The sequence below is a fragment of the Pelecanus crispus genome, chromosome 9 (assembly GCF_030463565.1).
Source record: "Pelecanus crispus isolate bPelCri1 chromosome 9, bPelCri1.pri, whole genome shotgun sequence".
NCBI classification, from domain to species: domain Eukaryota; kingdom Metazoa; phylum Chordata; class Aves; order Pelecaniformes; family Pelecanidae; genus Pelecanus; species Pelecanus crispus.
The window spans coordinates 11,046,460-11,065,868 of NC_134651.1; the positions used below are offsets into that span (position 1 = coordinate 11,046,460).

Consider the following 19,409-nt stretch of genomic DNA (forward strand, 5'->3'; position numbering starts at 1 on the left):
TCTCAACCCAGGAGTTTTTCTCACTCTTACTCCTCCGATTCTCTCCCCCATCCCAGCAGGGCAGGGGGAGTGAGCGAGCGGCTGTGCGGTGCTTAGTCGCTGGCTGGGGCTAAACCACGACACATTTGTAGCACCTTACCCTTTCAATAACCTTTTACGGGACTGAGAAGTGGTTCAAACTGGTGAACTGATCGGGCATTAAAGTATTTATTTATTGCTGGGTGCTTTTTCAGCTGAATAAGTTATTGGATCTGTACAGAGGGCAAACATTTTAATTTGCCAGAAATATTTGGTGCTTTTTAGCTAATGTATCCCACCAAAAACTCAACCTTTGGAAGATTCCCAGAATAGAAAATTCAGTCCAGTCTCTAAATTATGTGCAACCTAATAATGGAAGAAGGCAGACAAATTTTAGGTAACTCAAGTGTTTACAATTTTGTCATCTGTTCGGTAAGAACTGTGCACTTCTGCCACATGAAAATCTGTCAATCATAGTGCATCTACAGTATAGTTAACATAATACGCATAGGGAATAATAAAGCTGCTTTATTTAGGACTCTCTCAGCTGTCCTTGTTCAACAGGACAACCTGCTAGTGATAGACTGGTGGTAATATTAATTTGGTTAAAGAAATTGACAGGTAAAACAGGTTCCTTTATTTTATTTTGTTCTTTAAAAGATTCACTCCAGTAAATTAGAGAAATATTATTTCAGATATCTAAGAAAGGCATCCTTGCTCTACGTTGGCTTGCTTTTGTCTTAACCATATTTGGTTGAGATTCTTCATGTAATCTGCGAAATTCTTTGTGCCATTGTTTTAAACATAATACAGTGAGATTTGATGCAGTGATTCACTTCGTGCTTATAGCAACTTGAGGCAGATGAGATACAATTTTAACTTCTGCAGCAAAGGCTGTTGACTTGCCTGGTCCCTTTACTAGACTTGTTCTGAATCATTGGTGCCATTGCCTGATTTACATCTTTGCAAATATATGCAAATACAGAGTATTGCCATATGGTCTTAGGTCCCCAGAAGTGCTGGTGACCTACTTGAGTATCTTAGCTAACAGAATAGGAGCTTTTGTGTCTTCACATTTTATACATTTCAAAAGACAGTACTTTTCTATGTATAATTTTTGAAAAGGATCCTACAATGTTAGAATTACAGTAAAGCATCTGAGAGATCAAGGTTTCTGTTTGGGGGAGGTGTTGAGTTTTCTGTTGCTGGATTGATATTTTCTACTGCAGAAGGCAAGAGATCCTCATCTGTGAATACTCTGGGAAAGCTGGAAGGGGCTGGAAGGTCCATAATTCGTTTCCATGGTTTCCCAGGACATCTGGGGAGAGGAGATTCTGGGCGATCTGGCAACCCATTAAATAAAGAAATATCAGGAAGAATTAGTGGTTCTGCAGGTGTACTGGTTTCCTTTCTTGCAAGCCCTGGATTAACTAGCTCTGCTGTTTCAGCACTGGACGATGGGAAGGTTTCGTTTTGATTAAAAACCCTTTCATTGGACTCCTCAGAAGATTTGGGGGTTGGGTGTTTATGTTTACCGTAATCACTGTGGCTTTTATGCCCACACCTGTGGCCAGTTCTGTGCCCACAAGCAATTTCATGCCTATGCCTTTTGTCAGACTCATGATCCTTTCTGTGTTTATGCCTGTGTTTATGCCTGTGTTTATGCCTGTGTTCACCTTCGCTTTCTGGTTCCGGTCCACCATCTTGTCTTGTTTCTTTGCCAGGTCTTTGCCTTTCTTCTGCATTTGTGTCAGAGCATGAAATTTCATTTGGCTGGTCTAGTGCAGCAAAGCTTCGGAAAGGTGTGAATCCAGGAGGCCTTCTTAGAAGTAAAGTCTAAAAAACATTGCAATAATAACCATATTTGTTACATGAACAAGAACAATAGCTTCAGATTTGGGAAATTCAGAAGTTGGCTCATTGCAGTGCATAAGTCATTTAGCAAAAATATGTTATCAGATTTTTAAAGTAAACTAAATAATTATCTTTTCTATCTGATAAGCATGGAAACATAAACATCCTCCCAAATAACTGCAGAGTATTTTAGCAGTTATATTTTAAAAGAACAATTTATATATCACTGAAATTCTGCCAGTTTAACATGGGAAAGATACTATAGAGAAAAACATGTGTACTGGTTTTAATTTATGAACAATACAGTTGATTTCTAGGACTAAATATCCCTGTGCTTGTTAGAGTATAACACTCCGATGTATAAAACCAATTTATGCTAAAGGCTAACACATCTCCGAGTAGTCTCAATGCCAGAATACACAAAATATCTGGGTCGTTCTGTTATATGAAGTGTTAACTATTTAATTTTTTGTTTCTAGATTTGACATATGCATTTCATGAGACTGCTTAGAAATAGCAGATACAGGTTAAAGCTGATAATATAAAACATTCAGTTGTTATTGAGTAATCTCTATTTCCCCATCACTCTTCAACTGGAAGACAAAGACTGAATGCATGGTGTACAGTCACTATCCAACATGGGTTTCATTTCTGTCTACCAAAGTGTCTGATCATTATCTAGCTGCCAATCAGAGTTGTTTGGGATGGAGCTAAGTTTGCAAGTTGATGTGGATACAATATTGTAGTGAAAACAAAGAGGAGAGACATTTATTAGTTGATACATAATGAATGAATAGGTAGTTATGAAGGTGCAGAGCACAGTAAAGTTATTGATTATGAATGCAAGTTAATCAATCTCACTTTATTCAGTGTATCTTCTCTTCTTCATTGGGGAACATGGGAGTCCCTGCGTTTATTAAAAAAAACCTGCAATCACCAGAACTAAAAAAAGTTCTGATAATGAAACAGATTTATATTCCATTCTGAAATTTTCAAACTGACCCATGTTCAGGGCTAGTTAATCATGGAGCTGGGCAGGAAGGAAACTGAAGATCTTCCTGCAGAGATTGACAGCTTGTGGCAGGAGATCTGCTACTCTACTAATATGAAAAGATTCACAGATGTTTTTGAAGTCTGTGGGGTATAATTACTGCGTTGCCAAATACGTTTTTGTCTCAGTTTTGAAACCTAGTATGGATCATAATTCAAAGGAGCTGATGGGGCTTTATACTTCAGAGCTTAACTGATAATGCCAAGGAGTGGTCAACAGGCAGAATGTTCTCTCTGTCCTGTTGCCTTTGTATTTCTGGAATCACTGTGTTGTCCCTTGTCTCACCTTGTGGTGACACTGACTTTGATGCAACAAGTTGCTAAGGGTAGAGGGAGGAGTGTGGCCTTACTGAGGCTGTTAAAAGAACTGTGTGTTCCTTTATTTTTGGTACAGAATATGGGATAATTTGGAATGGATAAAGAATTTAATGACTGCCTTTGTGCTGTGCTCTACTTATGATGATGGGTAATGAAGAGGAATCGTACCCTTGATGGTCCTATAGAGCAGTTAACCTGGGGTGAGATTTTATTCTCCCATGGGATCACGTGAACTTGTGCTTTGCATGTAAATGGTACCTGTTGACAAAACAAAACTCAACACATTAAGGCAACAAAACATCAGACACAAAGGAAGAGTTGTGCATGAAAAATGATGATTTTTTAAATCGTACTTTTAAATACAAATATACTTGGAACATTACCCAAATATCTATGAAATCCATCTTAGTGATGGAGACTTCTGTATTGGGACACATCACTGCTTAGCTCTTTGAGGTTATAGTATGCCTGTGTGAATATTTTAATTCAACTTTGGATTGGAGATTGGATCGTGAAAAATTGGATTTTTCACCTCCAGCACTTTTTGAGCACTAACTCTTTAATCTTCATGATATTCCTAAGAATTTTCCTAATATTGTTTGTTGGTGGCATTTCTCCTACTAAAAAATGGGAAATTAAGATAGAAAGGGATTTTATTCTGTTTAGTGCCTGCTGCACTAAAAGACTTTAATATCTCACTGGTAAGCACTGTTCATATGGTGGGAAAAGAGAGGGGAAATAAAGCCTCTCTTCCCCAACCAAATCCCTTGCAGGTGGTTTCTGGCCCTATCAGCATTACTTTCCAGCGTCTGGAACACATTTTCCTGGTATCAGCAGCATGCACTCCAGAAACATCATTCCTTTGCACACCAGTAACACCCCAATCTCCTTAGCCGCAAGTCCACAGTCAGGAGCATTGCAGCTATTTCATCTTGCAGCAGCCTCCTCCCCTCCTTTCTTTGATTCATTATTATCAGAAGAAAGTTCCTTTTGCTTTGCAGTGAGCACCAATCCTGCAGTTGGAGTCACTCAGTTTAAGCTTCATGTTTTACTAACACTGTCCCTGGCTTAGGTTACAAACAGTGAAAGGTGTCCTTCTTGTTGAAACAAAAGTTTGCTGAGAGAGGTAACAGAACTCAGGATGAGATCTGAATTAAGTGTTTACAATTTCTGGTGCAAATGAATTTGTCCATTAGGATCATTACACTTGACATCATCATCATTACTTACACTGTCTGCTGCAGCTTCACAGTCTTCACTAAGTTTTTCAAACTCTTTCTTTGAGCAGTTTGTCTTCTGGACTGAAAACGTTAAATGGTAGTTTTGTCCTGCAACCACCTGAAAAATTAGCAAGAAGGCTTTCTGTGGTAAAGGCATTTTATTAAAAAAGGTTCACAGGAAAGATGTTTTTCTGCAAGCTTATACGACTTATATTCTACAGATCCTGACCACTGGGGCAACAGTTGAGAACAGTATTAAAATATTTGGCAGCAAAGCTGTCTGCTTCTAATCAACTTATTTAGTTCAGTTCCTATTCTCAAAAATTCCAGCATTGAAATTGAAGGAAACAGAAAGGTCAGAATAATATCAGGCCCACAGTTTTGGCTTTGTTTTATTGGATGCCTGTAGTAATTTCTTTAATAACTAAATAAATCATTAGAGATTCCGCTGTAGAGAGCCAAATATGATGTAAGAAAAGTGGAATGTGAGTAAAATGAAGTGGGTGACGAACAGGCTCAGTTGAAAATGAACATATTTGCCAAATACATTAAGGAGAGAAACTGCATGGGTACAAGAATGTGCCTGGTACAGGTTCTCTTAGTACTTTTTACAGAGCCCAAGACAATATATCTTCCTTCAGAGACAGCAGGCAAAACATGAAATTCTGTCTCTTAAGTATATTTTAAAAATGTATGCATGCTAATATCAATCATTACATGAAAAGTGAGAAAGAAGAAAAAAGCTTGAAAGAAGAAAAAAGGTCTAAAAGAAGAAAAAGGGTTTAAAAGAGGAAAAAGCACAGATATTATTAGTAAGATAACATGAGCTATTCAGAAAAACTCTGGTGTGCTTTTAGTGCCTCCTCCAGTGGTACCCCTCATGCTCAGGAGAAGTTGTTGACAAAGTATTTTCTGAATTGCTCCACTGTGATTTTCAATTGTGTCCTAAACCTCTGTTGTGATATGTTGGGACAGTAAACAAGGCAAATGCTGACCAATGTTATCCTCCTGATTCCTTGTTCTTCTTTATCCAGCTGTATTTATCTGTATATCTTAAGTTATGCACAGATCTTCTCTTCTGAATCTAGCTGGAGTATTATTAGCAGCAGAATCAGTATATAAATTAACAGCTTTCTAAGGGAAATTGGGAAGCCCCATTTCTGGGAGCTTACAGCTACTGTAGGGTGGACAGTGCCTAAAATAACAGAGTACTGGTGTGGTGGATCAAGTGGGTAGTTTTGTCTAAAATCTTTTCTACTTTAAAAGTCTAAGGTATGTTACAAAGGCTGGTAAAAAGTGGGGTAGGTATACAGAAACGAGATATCCTAAGTCAACCTTCTTCCCATTGTGTTAAGACAAATTAAAAAATCAAGAGATGGGAGATTTTTATATCACTTCTGAATGCAAGCCAAGATGGATAAAATTTTGCAAGAAAAATTGCATGGATTAGTTCAGTTACCACATGTATCAACACTTAGAGAAAAACATTCTTTCAAATTAAATACAAACTTTAGCTAACATTCAGCTCAGACCAATAACACTGCCATGTCTGTTCCTCATCTCTGTGGTATATCCCAACCTGAACTGCTGCTGTTTCTATTTCTCCACCTTTATAGTAGAAATCATCATCGTTCTCCGAATTATACTTCTCCACAGAAGCCTTCAGTAGTTCCTTCAGTCCTGGACTGTCTTTTGGGATAGTCTGCAGACAACCAGTGCGAATGGCAGGAATTACCGTGCCTTCAACTGAAAGAAACCAACAGAATTCAGATCTAAGGAACAAGAGTCAATGTAGATATAGGCTGGGGAAAAACAGTTAGTTATAAACCCCTGCCTTCTGGAACACTTTGTATTTGGGTCTATCAAATGAAACCAAAGTATCTTTGAGTTTTAGATAGTCAGCATTATCATATCTTGGTTATCTAAAAGGGCACTGCATCAGCACCTAGTGTCACATTGGACACCTAACAACAGTTTTCTCATAGAAACAAGAATTCTGTGTACCAATTGCGGGTAGCTTGCAAATGAGGGGGAATGTCTATACATGTAGAAGGACCTGAATCAGGTGAAACAAGAGGTGCATGTTATTGGCAATAAATGAGTGTTTTGAAGAATATCTCTATCATTTCTTGAAGAAAAACAAGTCCGCATGGGTGAGAATGCAGCACTGACTACATGGAGTAGTACTGTACTCCCTGTTCTAAAGCTCTGGAGCTCTGATAAAAAAGGAAAAAGTAACAATAAGAAAACCATTTGGGAGTTTGACTGTAATGACCTTATAAATTCTAAGTAATTTATGTACTAGGGAAAAAAATAAGCCTGTAATATCAAATGTAAGTTTAGCCATGCAACATGAAAAAAATATTATGGTGAATTACCGATTTTGGGTAAAATCTTAAAGTCCTCAGCTCCTTTGCCTTTCAAAAGAATACATTGGAGCTCTTTGGAAGGTTACAAGAAGTTACTTATTTAAACAACATGCTACTAACTCGCTTGTCATTGTGGTGGAAAAGGAATAATGTTTTGTATGACAGTTATACTCTGAGTTTGTATCTGTTAATCTCCAAATGAAAGTCAGCAACCAGCTCCATGTCATACAAATAGGGCAGTATATAAATGATAAAATGTAACTTTCAGCTGCATATGAAATACTTGTAGGAAGTGAAAAAAAATCTGTGGTAATATTTCATTAAGAGGCAGTGCTTTTTTGGTCCCAGAAGAATTACTTTCTCTTGTTATTATCTGTTTTCATCTATTGCATTTTTATTTTGTCTTTTTTTACAATTGTAAAAAAGCATTGAGAATTGCAGAGCTTTTAAAATTGATAGTGCTTATTACATACCTGGAAGCTTGCATTGGCTTGCAATATCTACGATCTCTCCGTGAGTATTTGCATATGCTTTGGCATCACATTTACCTACATGCTGGAGTAAAAAACCCAAATCAGCTTCTTATTATTTAGAAATAATGAACAAGCTCACATCCCAATACCTTCCTGCTAACAGAATAAGTCAAGCATACTACTACTAATTACTTCCTTCCTTCCTTCAATATACTGAAGAAGCCTGAGAGACAGTCTGCAGAGCCAAAAAATGATCAGGATTCAAAAGGACCACTCAGAGAAAATAAAACCATAAAAGAGAAGCTAAATGAACTATTTTTATGCCTTAATTACAGAAGGAAATGGGGACGTTTACAAGCCAGAATCCTATTTTATGGAGAACTCACTTGAATGTCTATCTCAAACTGTAAAGACCAAAAAGAAGATTATACAATTAACAAATCAAACATTACTTTCTTGTATTTACTCAGGTGTTCTAAAGGAACTTTGGTAGATGACTTGCTTAAAATTGCCTTGATATCTTACAGCTGGAAGAAAGCAGGTGTTGATCCTGTTCTTTTTTTAAAAAGGTTACAGACCCATAAAACTCATATCTGTACCATTCAAGTGATTAGAAATGGTAATAAGGAAAGAACTAGGAGGCATGAATACATCAAGGAGAGACCGGGGTTTTTGTTGTAAACAGAAGTTGTATTTTGCAGATTTGTCAAAGTTCTTCAAAAGCATCAACAAAAGCAGGTAAAGAGACCTGTTGATAAAGTATACGTATATTTTCAAAAAGGTTTTGGTGAAGTCCCTTACCAAAGGCTCTAAAGGAAACTAATCAACTGTAGAATAAGAAGGAAGACTGTTACAATTCAGGATCAAGATCCTAGGGCTATGACAGATACTTGAAAATGTAATCCATAAAAAAATCTGCTTAGTAATGGTTTAGAAAAAATGATTAAAAAATGTCAAGGCTTATTATCCAGGTTAAAGAGAATGACATTATGCCCCACTATACCTCTGTGATTCACATGCATGTTGAATACAGGGTGCAATTCTGGTCCTCCCATTTCAAAATGAACAGTACAGAGCTGAATAAAGGTATGGAAGAACTTCCCTGGAATTTGGTCATTCCAAGGTATGGAATATTCTTGGAATATCATATTCTAATATCTGTCAATGATCTATTAGCAAGGCTGCTTAACAGTTCAGGGGATAAGCGACAAAGATCCAATCCCACAAGCCCTGCGTGATCAAAGCAGTATGTGAATGAGGTAGCACTCCTGCCTTGTGGGAGGTGGACAGAAGCCATGACCTCTAGGTGACAGGTTGGGAAACTCAGACTCAAGCAGATTAAGTAACTTCCTTAAGGTTTAAGGGCGAGCATGGGTAGTGGAGAGATTTGCTTCAGCTAGTCTGATTCTCACTCTCCTATTATTTACCACAGTGTTGTCATTCTTTCCTTTTTTGACCAATGCTTCTGAAACATTCTTGAGACATCCAAGGAGTAATTTTTGAACAGGAGAGACTCTTGAATGTAACACTCAACAGTGCACCTCCACAACAGCTCAAACAGATGCAAGTCAGGACTCCTGTGGTTCCCCCCTTCCCATTGACCTCCACTGTTCATTATGACTCCATGTTCCTGCCTTCTACCTCATATTTGTAGAAGCGCTTGTCTGACCCCATGGGGAGCTGTTTCAGGGAGGCTGGTTGGGAGAGCTACCCTCTATTTTTGGTGCAGCTAATTCTGTTCCAGGTCAGAGAAGCAGAGAAAGTACCTGGTTTTGCAACACTGTTTAGCTAGAGTATGTATGTTTGTTAACAAATTTCTTTTGAAGCTTTCTTATTTGGACTGTGGTAGAGGTTAAGTAATAATCAGCTACTTACTTTTCTTAGAAAATATGTCTTAAGCTGGAAAAACAGTGCTAATTATAATTAGTGCTTTTTGGGTTGTACCTGGGTAACTCCTTGGATATCTGGATAGGAACTTCTCAAGGGATTTATTATTTGGGTGAGACTGTTTAGATTCTATAGAGTAATCTGTAAACATTTCAGTGGTCACCTTAGTCGCCGATTCAGGAGAAGGCATGGATGTTCTACTTGCATAAATAGACAGTTATCTATAAGCCTGGATTTAAACTTCATTCACAAAGTGAAGCAAGACTATAAATATTTTCTTGAGTCAGATCTCAATGATTATTTGTTAATATGATATTTTCTTGATAAACAGATTTTGAAGATTACTTACACCTCTAGAAGTGGGTTTGCACTCTGGAGTTAAATCTTGAAATTGGTCTTTGGAGCAATTAGTCTCCTCGATTTCATATTTAATTATGTAATTCCATCCAGCTACCACCTGGAACAGGTATTTAGGAGATATGTTATGTAAACCAATACAAACTCGGAAGTTAAACTATTAAATGTGATTAGCAAAGAAAGCAAAACTACTCTAGTGCCTCCCACCCATCAAGTCACTGTGCAGTCATTGAGCCATAGAATATGGACAGCAAAACAAATCTTGGCCTTGTGATACAAAAAGTAAACTAAGTCATGCATATATTAGAAGTGCACTTTGTGTTTGGATTCCACTTTTCCTGGCAAGCCTGCAGCCTCATAGTGCTTGGTTTCTTGCGCTTTCTTCCAAAGTATCTGTTACTTATTACTCCCAGTGACAGGAAGCCGGTCTAGATAGATGACTATACTAATACAGCTTGGCAAGTCCTACATTCCTGAGCGTGGGACACAGTAAAACAGTATCTGAATAAAGTAACTTTATACTGCTGACATCATTTGTTATTGAGTGTCCTGCATTTATCATCTACCTAGAATTGTGTCTGCCTCGGGTTTTACCTTCCCCCACCCGCTGTTTTGTCTGGATTTGTGATCCTTTTTTTCATTTTGTCTCTAGGAAGCGGTTCAGTTTTCCTCCCTGTGGCTACTGCTTCTCACCCATGAAATCTCTCCATGTCACAGTGTTGGGTCAGGGAGCATTGGATTAAAAAGCAGAAATAAGGATCAAATATAGGAACTTTCCATTGCAGATCAATTAAAGTGGAGGGCTCTCACTAGTCTCTGTTGGCCAGAAGTTACATGATGGTTCTCTTTCCAGCTGCTGGCCTGCAGTCTGTCTGTGACATTTTGTCATGTGGCTTAAATGCTGTACAAGCTTGTCTTTCAGCTAAGAGGATCGTTGCCATCAATAAATAGAAAAAGGACAGTCTGAATTAAATCATGGGTCAACTTCACATGAGGCCAGAAGATGCTTTTTGGCTAACTAAATACATACACATTCAAAGAAAAGGGTCTGTATTTGGCATTGGGTTATACACTGGTTAAAAACCAAATAAGAAACTTAACTTTCTAGCAACATCACACCAATCCATAGGGGGGCCTTTCACAGGGAAATAATTGTTGCATGGAATACCAGATGACACGGAATTTCTGTGACCTGAGCAGTCCTTTCTTGCAAAGGAGATGTTCCTGTGTGCAGATATCTTTCAGCAAATGACATGCTGGCTTTCTGGTTTTCTTACCCATTTTTCCTGTATGGGGTTTACCCATCCTATAGCATATAGCAGCTGCTGACATATGGGTCCTATTGCATTGCAAAAACATAGATGCCTGCTGCTGTTTGAGAGGCTGTAGAGTATGAGACATCTGTGCAGGCTGGCAGTTTTGGCACAGAACCTAGGAGAGATCTGCTCCTGCTGGAGCTTCAGGGAGAGGCCGGGTGGAATACCTGAGAGCATCTGAGATGACACACGATGCCTGTGTCAGCACTGAATGCAAATAAACTGGTGCTAAACACTGGTTAGATGCAACTGCAGATAAAGAAAAAATATGTTTACTATCAGTTTGTAAAGTTGAAAGCTCTGAAAATCCAGTAGGTAACCATTTATGATTCCTTAGCAATTAAGAGAAGTATTTACAGGGCCTACACTCTATATGCATTTTGTATGCTTTTCTTAGGAAATATAAGCGACCTTAAAAATCAGGAAGATGTACATAAAACAACTGAGGTACCTGGTTTTGGTGGGGGTTTTGGTAAAATTTAGAGAAAAAGCATACAAACCTGTTTTTTAGCTTCTTTTATTTCCACAAGCTTAAAAAGGGCAGGTTCAGCACTGTGCCTGTTAAACTTTTGAATGGCTTGTTTCAGAATTTCTGACACTTCTGGACTGTCACTTGATATAGGATGGTAGCATCCAAGACATGTAGCCTCAGTAAGTGTTACCTTTGGCATAGCTAGAAAAGAAGCAAACCAAAAAATATAGGGCTTCATGTAAAACAGCCTCAGGTTTTAATTTTTCCTATCTGGGAATAAGAAAAATGGTTCAATGAGCAAGTACCTTTCCTGCTTTTAATTGGAGTGATCAGCCAAACCCACATTTCAGTTTCAGGGCCTGCAAAGACATTCAGTGTATTTAGAAACATGCTTTGGTTTGTGGTGGTAGGGGCCATCCATGACATTTGCATCCAGGCATGGATTTAGCAGCAAACTTCATTCAGAGGAGTGAGTTCAGGAGTCATTGACTCTCTGAAAAGCTTTGCATGTAGTTTTGACACCACTGAGGAAGGATTATCCCTCATTCAGTCAGGGAAGAACTAGTGGAGGCTACAATTAAGGAGATGTTATTCAAATTCTTCAAAGCTCACCCACTGTGTGCAGCTGCATACTATCCTCACCATGTTTCAGAATGGGGAATTTGACAGGAGTGCGTGTGCTCACACATGTGAACTGGTCTGACTCTGAGTTCCTTGGGGACTGTAGTCGAACTATCCTGCTGCTGTGTTGTTTGAACTCCCCCTGCTAGTCACTTTGGCTGCCAGTTACCACTTGGTGTTACCTTCTGGCTTAACCAGCTGGATTGGCTGTGAATAGACAAGCTTGATGGGGATGCTCAAACTTCTGTTTCCTGCTACTAATCCTATTAACTCTCTTTCCTTTCTAGTAATCATGGATTGGATTTTCATAAATTAATTTTATAGTTCAGTACATAAATTAATTTCATGATTCAGTGAACTTGAGAATGAAAGTGGGACAATATGCGGTCTCTGTGGAATTGAAGTAAAATTTGTGCGCCTGATCCTCAGCTGGCATAAACTAGCTTTAGTGGAGTTACGCCAGCTTGCGCCAGCCAGGAAACCAGTCCAGGGTCATTATGATCAAATGGTTCCACCAAGAAGGCTGAACAGCGTGGTGCCGAACATGGTGGGGAAATCGCTCACCAGTTAGGGTTTATTGTTTCACTCTTTCTGTTTGAAACCTTTGGATTTGATATGGCTCCTCTGTACATTTGGAATGTCTTAGTGTAAGCAATACTATTTAGTCTTAGCTCTTCAAGGGGTACTTGAACAAAGTCTGGCCCTTTGTATTTCTAGCATTGCTTATTTTGAGTCAGTAATGACAAATATATATGTGTTACAAAAACGTGACCATGTTTTCAGGGAGTAATCGCTAAGGAGATAATAAAACAACGGTACACCCAGTTCTAAACCAACTATGGTCTCAGCATTTTCCTAAGTGCTGAACAAATGTGTATTCTTTTTTCAGAGTTGCTATAACTTGTTACCAAGAGATGAGCTGCTTAGGCTGAATACGTGATTCATTTAATTTATGTATGCCTTTTTTAGCTTTCTAAGCAAAGATCCAAATGCAAATTTCCCATGCATTCTCTGTGGGATTCACACACCTTTTACTGGCAACTAGGTGTCACCATTGCCCTACAAATGCACCTAAAGCAGCGTTTATTCAGTAGCAGAACATGGAGTTTATGTGTACTGCAGTTCCTAGAAGGACACTGGCTGTAGGTATGGTCTTTTAAGCTTTAAACAAGGTGACTAGGAACAAAAACCAAAGATGAGCTGCCAAACATCTCAGAAATTATGGTAAATATTTCTGTAGTTAATATGCACTTAGCTCCCTGCTATCAGTTAGATGAGTATTTTAAAGCTAGCTTGGATATGTCTTACATGAACACTAGGCATAGGCACATAGGGATCTCTGTTGCAAAGCTTTAAAACAATGTGATCTCTTTCTGATAAAGGAAACTACTATGTGAACATAATAGTCATATATGAATGTCTTATAGGCAAGAAATGTAGTGCTGCTTACTGTTAAGGTCTAAAAGATATCACAGTCTCTCTTACATAATTACATCACTGCTAGATTTTTATTTTGTAAATGAATTTTTTTTGTTCTTTTTTTTTGGCTGGGGTAAATATTTGTTTTGGTAAACTTTAACAGAAATAATTTAGTCATTTTTAGTTTGGAGAAAATTAAGGTACAATTTTGTCATATAAAGTCTTTTTCAAGTACAAAATTATGCCAGAAATTTTTAGAATAAGTAAGGACAGAAAATTAAAGTGCGACAAGTTGTATCTAGTCTCTAAGTTACGGATATGCTTTTGGTCTTACGCAAATTAATTTTAAGTTGGTATAATTCCAGTGTTTGAAGAAACTTACTACACGTGCACGTGCCGGTTTTCATTACCCTAGATAGAAACTGCCAGTGCTTCACTGAGTTAGCCTATATGTATATAACAGTGAAGCGAAATTTTCTCTCTAACATGTAGTTGCTTATGGAAGACTATTTTTAAATGTCTGAGTAGAATGATAAGGAGCTCCGACCTTTAAAATTACCTGAAAGTCTCAGTATTATATTTTTACCATTCTTAACTGTCAACATACTTGTTGAATGCTGCCCCAAACAGTTACATACCTGGAAAAATTTTACAGTCTTGTGAAACATTACTTGTTATTTCAGCGTTATTCATGTGAACTTGAGCTGTGCATTCTCCTGTTTTCTGCAAAAACATATGACAGCATTTGTCTTAAACTTGCTGAAGAAAAATACAGTGCTATATATTCCTCTAGCTACTGAACAAAGTTGACAGCTGCAAATTGAGTTTGGGGAACAAGTTCATATGTACTTTCGTAGTAATGTCTATTTTGCTCTTTTGATACTGGAAAAGGAACGGTTTTGTTGATTGTGAGGAGAGTGGGGGATGAACTGAGCGGATTATTTGAAGATTGCTTTGTATCATGATTGACGCTTATTAACTAACTAAAGAATTTACAGTCAGAATAACGGAAATGAACACATCCTCATAAATAAAGTCTGTATAAACTGGGTATTTACCTAAATTTCCTCTCTGCTAGTATGAGGTATGCAGCAATGACCATGGCATTTCACATTGATTCAAAAGAGATTATCACCATCATCCTTTTCTTTGCATTGTGTTTTGTGTGACCTAACAGTGACTTCCTCTGGAAATGTGCAGTGTTCTGCACACTATGTGTGCCCCACTGGTACCTCCTCTTGGTGCTCTCTAGTAGCAGGAGCCAGACATGCTTTGCACGGCTAAAAGCCCTCTGGTAAATTTTGTGCCAGAGTGGCTTCCATGTCAGTATTTTTGTTGGTGCAGATCTGAAGTCAGTTTGGTTGTGCAAGTTTCCATTATACATAATTAGTAGAAAGTTTCGCAGCCCTCGTGCTCTCACAGTACATGTATCTTATGTTGCATTTAGTGTGAACCTTCATACTGCAGCACTGAAATGTTCCCTTCTGCACATATTTTTGATTATAATGGTAAACTCACTATTATAATGGTTAACTTCAGAGTTGTAAACATTTCTGTACTGTACTTTAGTCCTATGAGCTCTCAAAAGCAACACAGCTAAAAAATTTAAATTCTCTACTGTATTTCTCCCCAGGTGACTGCAGTCCTGGTCATTATGCTGAAGTTTCTGTACAGAGAACTTTTAAAGATGACATACTTACAGCCTCTGCAGGTACTTTGTAATCACAATCTTGCCAGAGTTTGTTTTCCTCAGTGGCACAAGTGGTTTCATATATTCGATATTTCACATAGAATTGTGTGTCGGGACCTGCCTGGATAAAAACAATATCCATGTCATCATTTGCACAGTGATAAATCAAGTGAAAAGATAAGAGCTTCAAGAGGTAAATACTATTTGTTGGTTACCTTATATTTTATAGTATGGTTTCAGGTTAACTGCAGGTCTCCATGCAAGGTCTCCCAAATCTTGGTAGTTCAACAATTAACTTATCTAATTACATTACTGAGCCCTTACCTACAATTACAGTATGTCGATACAATAGATACGGTATGCTCAACTACCTTAATTTTAACTTGTAGGGCTTTAACCAAGGGCTGTAAAAACAGAAATAAGTGGTTAGGTTTTATAGTCGTATTCAAATGTACTCCAAATAAGCAAATTTGGGTTGCTGCTTGGATAGTTAGCATAATTACCAGCTTGGACTGTGCTCCTGTCTGACTCCCTCACTCTCGCTCTTGGCCTCCTCCCAGATCTGTCTGCTTCCCTTCTGTACAACTCTACGGGCAGCCCAGAAACAGCAGCCAGCAACCCTCAGGCAGCCTGGCAGTGCCCAAACTGCCTTTACTCTATGGTAACAGGGTACATAAGCTGCCCTGCCTACTTGGGGGAAAGGGGCGAAGAGGGCATATGCTCTGGAGACAGCCTTTGGCAGTGCCTGCGGTTTTCCTATAGGCATTAAAGGCTGAGCGGCTCATGAGGGTAGCCTCAGGAATCCCACAAGATGAAATACACAAGATGAAATTATTAAGCAAAGTTTGGCCTCGCCAGTGGAAGTGTTTCTGATGTTGGTACATCAGTAGGGGCTATTTTCTTCTTGCCATAAACGGAATAGTGAGCCTGTGCGTACAGGTACCATTGACACACTGCAAGGTTTGGGGTTCATCCTTTAGAGGAGATACAAAGCCAGAAGTTACTAATCTTTTACAGCCACTAAAAGTGCTGTGCCAATGTGCCTTTTCAAATACAAACACAGACAGTTGCTGTACTTCAACACTGGTTGTCCTCAAATGATACTGCTGGGAAAATTAAATGATAATTCTTGCCTTAGTAGTACCAAGAAAGTGAAGCTGAGCTGACGTGGGTGGAATATACTGGATTTACGCTGGTGTAGACACAGAATTATATTCTGTGTTCTCTCAATTCCTGTTGCGTATTGCTACAACTATGAAGAGGTATAGAGGTACCCGATATAATGGCTGCAGGTTGTAAAATGGGATGAAAGGGACTGTAAAAATATAATGGACTTAATCCTCAGCAGGTATAAATTGACATTTATGGAGCTGCATCAGATTATACTATCTGGGATGTGGACGTAAAAAGAGCCAAATTCTGTTCTCTGTTACAGTGTTCTAAATCTGCAATAAATCAGCTCAGTGAGAAAAGGTATTGTTTCTGTATGTTATTTGTTTTTAGATTATTTCATTATTATTATGAACAGCTATGCTTTTAACTGGGGCAGGTTCAGTCTTTCACCAGTCAGCTTTTATGTTTTATTACCTTATCAATAATGAATGTACATGAATATGTAATAACCAACTATTTAATTAATGCATTCAACACTGTGAGACTACTGATGAGGAAAACCTATACTCTTTTTAGAAAAAGAATATCGAATATGAGGAAATCTCTATTGCAGATTCCTTTTCTGTTTTTTACTTAACATCATAGTCAGATCAATGATTAAAAGTAATAATTGATTTCTACCTCAGATCTTTTAAGAAAAGGAAAGATGGATATCTAGAGAAGGAAAGATGAATAATAATTGCAATAAATATGTATTAAAAATAGAACATTCTTTAAGATAAAATACTGAAACTAGTATCTGTCCTTTGGGAACATCAGCAAAAGGAAGATGGTGTTACAGATCCGATATAAAGATGTTTGCATTTGGCTGTTGTTAAGGATGCGTGTAGTTCAGTGAAGACAGTGGGACAATTCCTTTGTTTAATATTAATTGTATAAAATGTTTGCCAGATTTTAGTCTTTGTCACTACATGCTAAAATCTGCCCAGTTTGAAATCAGGAAAACCAGAGGGGAGGTGCCAGGAGATGTGAGTAGTTTCCTGTGAGCGTTTAGCAATTCACGTCCCCTTTCTGAGGTCAATTTCTGTCTGGCTAAAAGTGTCTTGTGATTTTGGAGTGCAAAATATTCTCTCCGACGCTGGGTTTCTTGTGTTTTACATCTGAAAATCCAATCCAGTAGAAAAAAATGCTAATGGTGTTTTCAAGTAAAGTAATGCTTGTCATTATTATGGTAATGTCATCTTTGAATGCCTCTCAGAGGTAAATACTCTTTTGTTAGATTAAGGCTATACAGAAGGACTCCAGGCAAAGGATCATGTTTCATTCTTTTTTCCTTCTGTAATTTTAGCTGTCGCCCTATTTGACTAAAATACCACCTAGTGTTTTTAGATAGATCTGTGACTCAGGACTAGTGTCAATCAAATAATACTCACAAACAATTTATTCAGAGTATTGCCAAATTTTATCAGGTCATTCTTTTTTATGTGCGATACCAACTCTTCCCAAGTCAAGATAACATTCAGGTTTTTTAGTAAGTGTGTTTTTGCCATTGATCTGAAAACCTTACTGATGATGGAAAGGGGTAGAATTCCCAACAGAGAAAGGAGAAAACAGAGTGGACTAGTAAGACAAATTGTGTTAGTGATAGAAATTTCCTATTCTTTAGTCCTTGCATTAATAAGCGATTCACCAGCACACATAGTTCCGTTGATAAGAACAGAATATACATCCCTGCTTGTCATGGTAACAAGTATCTTACTGTGCAAGTAATTTCTTTGATTTTTTAAAATGTTTTTGGAAGACATTTTGCTGTCATGCTTGCTCTCTTATGAACGAGATGGAGATAATCTGATTCAAAGTGCATAAACAATTCCAACAGGTTGTCTTTTTTTTTTTTTTTTTGCAAAGTCTACTTACAGTTCTCTTGGCTTCCATCACCATGTATAGAGCAAATTGATTACCAGTTGCTCTGTCTCCATTGTATTTCTTCAGTGCTGTGTCGACAGCTTTAAAGACATCAAGGTCATCACAGTCCAAAAACTCAAATGGAAGAGGGGTGGCTCTGCTGGAGAAAAAACTACAACAGAGTGCTAGTACAATGAAAGGTTTCATAATTGGACAAAAGAGGCCCCCTGAATTAGAAGGCTCTTCAAAAACCAAATGGAAAAGGAATGCCTGACAGGGTTTTAGTCACCTCTTCTGTTTTTCAGGAGCAATAGCTAAGTAAACAGAATGAGTGGGTTGCTGGGGTTGGTTGGTTCTCATCATACCCTGTTTATACTGCAAATAAACTTCTGAGTTTATCTAAATAAACTTTGTGTGGTCACCAGAATGACACTAAGGTTATCCACCTGCCATCAAGATAACAGGCTAAATGGCTGCAGCTGGGGACAGGTTTAGACTAAGCAGGATGGCCCCTGAGCAAAAGAGCAGAATGTTTGTAGCTTTCTGGCTTCTTTTCTTAACATCTAAGCTGCTACTGAAAATGAATTTTAGGATGCTTAAATAAAACACCCAAGAAGGTCACACTGGCAATGAAGTTCTGGTTCTGGACAACAATCCTGTAAACTTTATAGATCTGTTTAGTGTTCAGACTGCAATAGTTCGGAGAAGTCAGAACGTGTTTGAAAAAAGTCTTTGGACAGATGCATATCATTGAATGTCACATAACTCTTCCACAACACTTGATAAACCTTGTCCTTCACGCTACTATTGGAAGTGTCCATCTTCGCTGCCATGTGGAGACTGCCTTTGGACCATGGATTAGTCAGTCTTCATAATGTTTTGTTATCGTTACCGATAGAGAAAGCGATGCCCAAGAACAAGGGATTAAGTAATGTTGCCTGTGTCTGGCAGAGCCAGAATTAGAGCTGGCTGGGGACAACTGGTGCTTGTCTCCAGTGTTGAGCACCAAATGGCTTTGCTTCGAATCTGTGAACACCTTGGGATTGCCTCAGCTCCAGTGTTCCAGTTGTGTCTTGCTACAGGTTTTGGTTAAAGAAAATGCACTTTAGAGACTTTGTGGATAAACTATGCCGGAAATAAGGTTGTTCATACATGATAATGCACTTTTAAAGACAACCTTCACTCAGTTACACAAAATGCTGTCCCCATTTTGTTTCTTTTTCTTCAATGTAGCCCTCACACTATATTTTACTTTATGCCATTAAAAAGCTACTTTGAGGGTGAAATTACTAATTTTTTGAGATTAATCCCATGTTCCTGCTTATGA

General features: G+C 38.2%; 1 protein-coding gene across 1 annotated transcript; it reads right to left on the bottom strand.

Moving 5' to 3' along the window:
* Positions 1-1,161: 1,161 nt before the first annotated feature.
* KNG1 (kininogen 1) lies at positions 1,162-18,289 on the bottom strand. The gene is made up of 10 exons (XM_009481364.2): positions 18,095-18,289; positions 15,075-15,185; positions 14,013-14,097; positions 11,363-11,535; positions 9,539-9,646; positions 7,303-7,384; positions 6,040-6,206; positions 4,471-4,578; positions 3,409-3,498; positions 1,162-1,854 (listed from the first exon to the last, which is right to left on the bottom strand). Exons 1-10 carry the CDS (start codon positions 18,287-18,289, stop codon positions 1,162-1,164), a joined length of 1,812 nt encoding a protein of 603 aa, XP_009479639.1.
* Between the last annotated feature and the right edge of the window lie 1,120 nt (positions 18,290-19,409).

Bases quoted from the DNA above. Each gene is read 5' to 3' on its own strand.
- KNG1 (XM_009481364.2), bottom strand. From the start codon at position 18,289: ATGAAACCTTTCATTGTACTAGCACTCTGTTGTAGTTTTTTCTCCAGC. The intron at 14,098-15,074 runs GTAAGTATGTCA...ATGTTTTTGCAG, and splicing joins ACAAAGTACCTGCAGAGGCT to AAAACAGGAGAATGCACAGC. The intron at 11,536-14,012 runs GTATGTAACTGT...CTTCTTTTCTAG, and splicing joins AGACTGTAAAATTTTTCCAG to CTATGCCAAAGGTAACACTT.